The sequence below is a fragment of the Carlito syrichta genome, unplaced genomic scaffold, assembly GCF_000164805.1.
Source record: "Carlito syrichta isolate Samal-C Ts95f unplaced genomic scaffold, Tarsius_syrichta-2.0.1 Scaffold311129, whole genome shotgun sequence".
In the NCBI taxonomy this organism is placed as follows: Eukaryota; Metazoa; Chordata; class Mammalia; order Primates; family Tarsiidae; genus Carlito; species Carlito syrichta.
In genome coordinates this window covers 240,530-247,760 of record NW_007255225.1, presented here as the reverse complement: position 1 = coordinate 247,760, position 7,231 = coordinate 240,530, and the positions used below count along the sequence as shown (strand labels likewise).

Sequence of the window (7,231 nt, the reverse complement as noted above, 5' to 3'; positions counted from 1 at the left end):
CCCAACCAAAAAAAAAAAAAAAAAAAAAAAGAAAACATAGCCTGGCCATAGCTCAAAGAGTACATGGCCACATCATACCTTAGCAAGGCAATGGCTATTATCTACATTTATAAAGAAAGAGGGACAGGAGGCTGAATTGCCCAAGGACACTCAGGTAGCTATTATGGTGGCCCCCATGACTCACAGACCTCGGTCTGTGCATTTTACATCATTCTGTATCCCCAAGTGTCCCCCGGTGTCCCCAAGCATACTTACTTGATAGCACCCACAGCTGCGATCGCCCCAAAGACAGCCGGCCTTCGTACTTTCCCTCCAAAACCTCCACCCACTCGTTTGACATGACAGGTGATTCGGTTGATGGGGATGTTTAAAGTCAAGGACACCGTTTTCTGTAAAAGTGAGATCAGGGAATGTGTATAAGAGCAAAATGGGACCAGGTGTGATGACTCATGCCTGTAATCCCAGCACTTTGGGAGCCGAGGCGGGTGGATCTCTTGATCTCAGTTTGAGACCAGTCTAGCAAGACCTTGTCCCTACAAAAAATAAAAAAAATTAGTTGGGTTTGGTGGCATGCACTTGTAGTCCCAGCTACTCTAGAGGCTGAGGTGGTAGAATAGCTTGAGCCTAGGAGGTCAAGGCTATAGCGAGGTGTGATCCATGCCACTGTACTCCAGCCTGAGTGACAGAGTAAGATCTCCACTCTAAATAAACAAAAATAAAATAAATAAAAATAAGAATGAAATGGCAAAAAAATTTTTTTCCTCCCTGAAACACAATATCACAGCAGACTTCACTCATATCTATCGTCTGTAAAAATAAATGGGGACAGTCTGCATCTGTCTCATGGGTTCTGTTTAGTTCATAAATATTGCTCATCTTCACAGAGCAGCTTTCTAGCAGAAAAAATACCATTTTCTAGAAAAGAAACTGCTAGAGACCTATACTCCTGTTGAAAGCTGGCTTCCTGATCAAATGCCTAGACCTATTGCCCCAAGGAGGTAAAAGCCTCCCCAAGCTGCTAAAGAAGATGACATGCTTGCAGCTAAAACCTAGAGCTATTTGTGACCAGGGAAATGAAAATATGCTATAAAGCGACGTGTTCCCCCAAAGGTTATGTGTAATGATTATTTTAGAGAGAAATCAAGTACAGAAGTCTTTTAAGTGGTATGATCGAACGATCGAACACAGAGTCCATCTAAGCATAATGCAAATGAATGTACTTTTTAAACCTGAATTGACCGTGTCTCTGTTCTTTGATTTACATGAAAGGACCAGAAACAATAAAGGTTTTGAAGTCTTTGCTCTGCTGATGTTTAATACTTGGATTTCTACAGGTAAGATGGCCAGCAACTCTGAGGTCAAGGGACTGACTCCTATGATGGAATTTAGAAGGTGGGGAAGTGGGTGATGCTGGGCCTCACCTGCATGTGGGCTGGGTCCTGTGTTGATGCATAAATGTCCAATTCTTGGTCCTCTGTCTTGGGAATAACAAGCACTCTTTGCGTTTCCATGTAAAAATGTTCCTGTCCGCCAACGTGGACATCGCCTGTTGAGAATAAGCACAAGAAAACTTCTGAAGGGGCATGCTGGTGGGAAGCCACCATTCTGGGGATTCCAACCTGGTTTATCCTGACCGAGGACCAGGCATTTATCCTGTGGCAATCTGTTCTGGAGACTACAGTTTTGGATGTAAGTCAGTGCCGAGTTCTGTTCCTTACTCTGCCCTTGACTAACCCAAATCTTGGGAACATTGCTCTCCTGACACACCTCAAAACAAAGCGCGCGTGCGCGTACACACACACACACACACACACACACACACACACACACACACACACACTCACAGAATTTGTGAGGAAGAGTAGAAAAGACATTTGGCAAAGCACCAAGACTTGAGAGGATGAACTTTCTGAGGGGAAATGATCTACTTTTGATGTCTGCTTCAGAAATAGCACCAGGCACAGTATGGAGATTTCTCAAAGAACTACGAATAGAATTACCGTTCAACCCAGAGGTTTCACTACTGGGTGTCTACCCAAAGGAAAAGAAAGCATTATATGAAAAAGACACCTGCACTTGTATGTTTATCACAGCACTATTCTCAATAGCAAAGACATGGAATCAATGTAAGTGTCCACCAACAGGTGACTGGATAAAGAAAATATGGTACATATACACCATGAAATACTACGCAGGCATAAAAAGGATGAAATCACAGCAACATGGAGGAACTGGAGGTCATTATCTTATGTACAATAACTCAGAAACAGAAAGTCAGATACTGCATGTTTTCTCTTACAAGTGGGAGTCAAACAGTGGTTACACAGGGACACAGAAAGTGGAATCATAGACCATGGAGACTCAGGAAGGTGGGAGGGTGGGAGGAGGGTGACAGAGAAAAAATCACCTCCTGTGTACAGAGTTCACTATTCAGATCAGCGTTGTAGGAAAAGCCCAGACTTCACTTCTACACAACATATCCATGTGACAAATCTGTATTTGTGCCTCATTAAAAAAAAAAAAAAGAATAGAACCAGGCACAGGGTCTATCGGCTGTGCTGAGTAGCTTACCTTGGACAATGTGGTCAACTTTTTCAAATGCCTCCTCAATGTTTCCTTGTTCAAGCTTTTTTTCAGGGCACAGGAATGAATTGTGTCTTATGGCATCCTGAATGACAGAAAAAATACACAAAACCCACAAAAACCAGTCCTTCCTACTTTTTCTTCCACGGGTAGCTTTTCCTCAAACAAAAGCCAGCATGCTTTGGGATATCATTGTCTCCTGGGACACACGAACAGTGTCAAGCAAGCAAGAGCAAGCTAGGGTAGCAGGCTCCCTTGGAGATGAGATGTCAGAGGAATGTCCTCTAGATCCGCAGAAAAAACCAGCAGGAAGGATTCGTGAAAACTTAAGGAGGAAGTTATGCTCAGAACCGAAGTCTGAGGACAGTGTGATGATCCAGGATGATAAACACGAATTTCTTATTTAAACATGGATCTCCAGGGAACAGGTAATAGCACCAAACGCATTTGGGTGAGGTCAGCAATCCCTCTTTTATCATCTCTCTGAAGATGAACACTTAACTCATATACGAGAACCTCTCACTCAGGAATCCAAAAAACAGGATGTCTTGAGGGAGAAGACACAAGTTCTTATGCATCTCTGGCAAGAAAGTTTGTTCTTTTCTTTGGGAATTGGGCACGCTTTCATGAAGACATTTCTAGGTCTGTGTCCTATGTTTTCTTTGGCAATAACATGAACTGGCTCACACATGGAGACTGGTTCTGTGGACTGTTGCCCAGGCTGGAGTGCGGTGGTGTTATCATAGCTCACTGTAGCCTCAAACTCCTGGGCTCAAGTGATCCTCCTGCTTCAGCCTCCCAAGTAGGTCAGACTACAGGCACATACCACTATGCCCAGTTGAATTTTAAAATTTCTTGTAGAGACAGAGTCTTGCTATGTTGCTCAGGCTGGTCTTGGAACTCCTGGACTCAAGCAATCCTCCTGTCTTGACCTCCCAGAGTACTGAGATTACAGGCATGAGCCATCATGTCCACTGCTTAACATTTAGACCAAGGTGGTTTTCCAACTGAATGACATCTGTTTCCTGCATTCTTAGACTTTGATAACCTCAGATTCCATCGTCTTTTTTGCTAATGAAGCGAATGAGAGCAGCTAACGTTTACCGAGTTTTTGCTTAAAGCTAAGCACTGTACAACAACAGTATTTACATGTATCCTCACATTAATTCTATCATGATTTCCTAGTTGAAGAAACTGGACTTAAAATAACTTGCTCAAAGTCACGCTGCAAACAAGTCACGAAGACAGTGCCCAAACACAGGCTTAGTTTTCAGAAACATCTTGCCTGATGATGAATGCCTGATTTCTCAAAGCAGCAGAAAATGAACACTATCGTTGCATTTTTCATTTCCTGCTATACTAAGATCTCAAGATCTTAGTCATCCTGGCCCACATGAAAGTATGTTGACTGCCATACTATAAATGTGTCCTAAGACAGTATAATCTGGTTATGGCATATGTTATATTTGGTAAGTGCTAACTATATGCCAGGTATTGTTCCAAGTGCTTTACATTTAATTTTATGATGGGTGATGCTGATGAGGTATGTCATAATGGTTACTCCTCACATTTTACAGATGAGGAAACCATGGCACAGAGAGGTTAAGTACTTGCCTTAGGTCACACAGCTAGTAAGTGGTACAGTTGCTATTCAAATCTGGTAGTTTGGTTCCAGGACCAATGTTTTTAACCACTAACCTACATTGCCTCTCATATATAAAGTCATATATCCGAATAAATGGATAGGTGAATGAGTATATATGATTATTTTGTGACTTGCTTTTGGTCTCAGAAGATTTTTTTGTTGTTCTTGTTGACTCTGGACACTCTGTTCTAATGGCATTTCTGATTTCTAGCCATTCTGGATCCTAGAATAATTCCTGGGTATGTCCTCTGAGCACCATTTTTCCCTTGAGGAAAGTAGGGTTAGAATTGAAATTTCAAAAACTCTCATTAGGCTGGGCATGGTGGCTCAAGCCTGTAACCCCAGCACTTTGGGAGGCTGAGGCGAGAGAATTGCTCGAGCCTAGGAGTTTGAGACCAGTCTGGGCAACATGGCAAGACCTTGTCTCTACAAAAAATAAAAAAAATTAGCAAGTATGGTGGTGCGTGCCTGTAGGACCAGCTACTTAGAAGGCTGAGGCAGAAGGATCACCTGAGCCCAGAAGGTTAAGGCTGCAGTGACCATGGTTGTGGCACTGCACTCCAGCCTAGGTGACAGAGTGAGACTCTGACTCAAAAAAAACCCAAAAACCAAAAAACCAAAAAAGCCCTCACTAGGATTTTTAGTGCAACCTAAAGAAGGGAAGAGAGCCAAGAAAAACGGCCTGGACTTCTTGCCAACTTGGCAATAGGAATTTGGAGCAGAGTTGATTTGGTTTAGTAAGATCAAGAAACATGACTTTTTTTTAAACACTTGGGATATGGAGCAATTTGTAACTTTTGGTTACATTTTAAAACATTCAGATGACTCCCTAAAGCCTTTGAAAATGTTTGATGGCCTACCACAAGCACACCAACAGGTACCCTGAACCTGTCCCTCACTTGGGTCTTCTGTTCTCACTCCATTATCTTCCCTGGAAACACCACTTGAATTCCATTACTGGATCCAGAAATGAGTGGAAGTTTCTGTGGAATTCCATCACGAAGGGCCCTTCTCATGGGTCCCACCTTGAAAACATGACTGTTCCCAGCATCCATCCTCATTTTCTTCCTCAAGTCATAGAGGCCCCAGTTTTTGGTGGAAAAAATGGCTCCCATGGGCAAAAGTTACATCCCAGCTCCCAGCGAAGTGGTGTGGATGTGCCCAGCATCCCAACAGAGAAACTTGGGCAGGTCAACGTACACTCCTGCCTTTGAGGACTGGGAAGTGTCCTTAAGAGTGGGGGACACATCCTTCCTCATCATCTCATTCTCTCTGCTGTCTGGACTGTGGGGTTAATGACCAGAGCTTCCGAGGCCATTGTGGACTACAGTGTGACCTGGAGAATGAAACCACCCATGATGGAGCAGTCATATAGAAAGAAGGTGGCCGATCTCTGACACAGAGAGTCTCATATAAGCCCTGGACTGATCACATCTAGACTTTCTGTTATTTTTATTTACTTTTTGTTAGACATAGGGTCTCACTCTCTTGCCCAGGTTGAAGTACAGTGGCACAATCACAGCTCACTGTAGCTTCAAATTTTAGCTCAGATGATCCTCCCACCTCAGCCTACCATGTAGTAGTCCTTATAGGCCCATGCCATCATGCCTGGCTAATTTGTAAATATTTTTCGTAGAGATGAGGTCTATTGCCCAGGCTGGTTTCCAGCTCCTGGGCTCAAGTAATCCTCCTGCCTTGGCCTCCCACAGTGCATCCAGCCTAGATTTTTTTTTTTTTTTTTTAAAGTATGAGAGAGACGCTTCTATTCTGTTTTTTTTTCCTCCTGCTCTTTGGAGCCAAAGATAATTATAACTCATACAAGTAATATCTTCCAAGAAAATGTTGATTTTTCCAGAGAAAGTCAGTGACAGAAAAAAAACTGGATCCTTTGCAAGAATGAGTCTTGCATTAAGGTTTTTACAAAGGTGCCTTTAATTCTTCAAACTTAGGGAGAGCTAGGCCAGCCCCACTTACCTCGATAGTCAGGATGACAGGCATCAAATCTTCATAGGTAACCTTTATCTTCTCAATTGCTCGTTTTGCCTGGACATCTGTCTCTGCAATCACAGCACATATGATCTGGCCTACGCAGATTACCTGTGGAGAGTACAGACAGGAAGCAGGTGGATAATTCTGGTGGGAATTTTCGTCCACCAGTGACTGGTGTCTGAGATGTCACTGTGGATCAAAAATGACCACATTGGAGTTACGTTCAACTATAGTTTGGCTACAATATCAAAAAAATACATATTTTTTGAGTCAGGATCTCATTCTGTCACCCAGGCTGGAGTGCAGTGGCTCAATCACAGCTCACTGCAGCCTTGACTTCCTGGGCTCAGACAATCCTCCTGCCTTAGCCTTCCAAGTGGCTGGAACTACAGGTGTGCACCACCATGCTTGGCTAATTATTTTATTTTTTGTAGAGACAAGGTCTTGTTATGTTGCCCAGGCTGATCTCAAACTCCTGGACTCAAGCGATCCTCCCACCTCAGCCTCCCAAAGTGTTGGGATTATAGGCATGAGCCACCACACTCAGCCAAAAAAATATTTTTAATGAAAAATAATTTAAAATCGACTTCCCATATGACCCTGCAATCCCCCTACTGGGAATATACCCTGAAGAACTCAAATCACTCTACAATAAATAAAAAACTAGCCGGGCATGGTAGCGCGACCCTGTAGTTCCAGCTACTTGGAAGGCTGAGGCGGAAGGATCGCCGGAGCCCAGCAGGTCGAGGCTGCGATGGCCGGGAGCGGCCTCTGCACTCCAGTCTGGGCGACAGAGTGAGACTCCAACTCAAAAAAAAAAAAAAAAAAAAAAAAAATTTAGGAGAAATTGAGAACTATTCCCTTTTGATATGTGAATGTTTGAACTTTGACCACTGCTCTATTTTTTTAAATTTGATTACCATTAGAAATATATAAGTATGATACAAGGACAAGTATATACATATGTGGGATAAAAGAATAAGAATATGAATATTTAAAAATATATATAGACTC

At 42.9% G+C, this 7,231-nt stretch overlaps 1 protein-coding gene across 1 annotated transcript in view; it reads right to left on the bottom strand.

Moving 5' to 3' along the window:
• Positions 1 to 7,231, bottom strand: part of LOC103271036 (aldehyde oxidase 2) — a 95,318-nt gene that overhangs the window by 41,141 nt on the left and 46,946 nt on the right. The window contains exons 19-22 of the mRNA XM_021717798.1: positions 6,203 to 6,325; positions 2,572 to 2,668; positions 1,422 to 1,546; positions 256 to 389 (exon numbers count right to left, since the gene is read on the bottom strand). Coding sequence (XP_021573473.1) covers positions 256 to 389; positions 1,422 to 1,546; positions 2,572 to 2,668; positions 6,203 to 6,325 — 479 coding nt within the window. The remainder of the gene's footprint in view (positions 1 to 255; positions 390 to 1,421; positions 1,547 to 2,571; positions 2,669 to 6,202; positions 6,326 to 7,231) is intronic.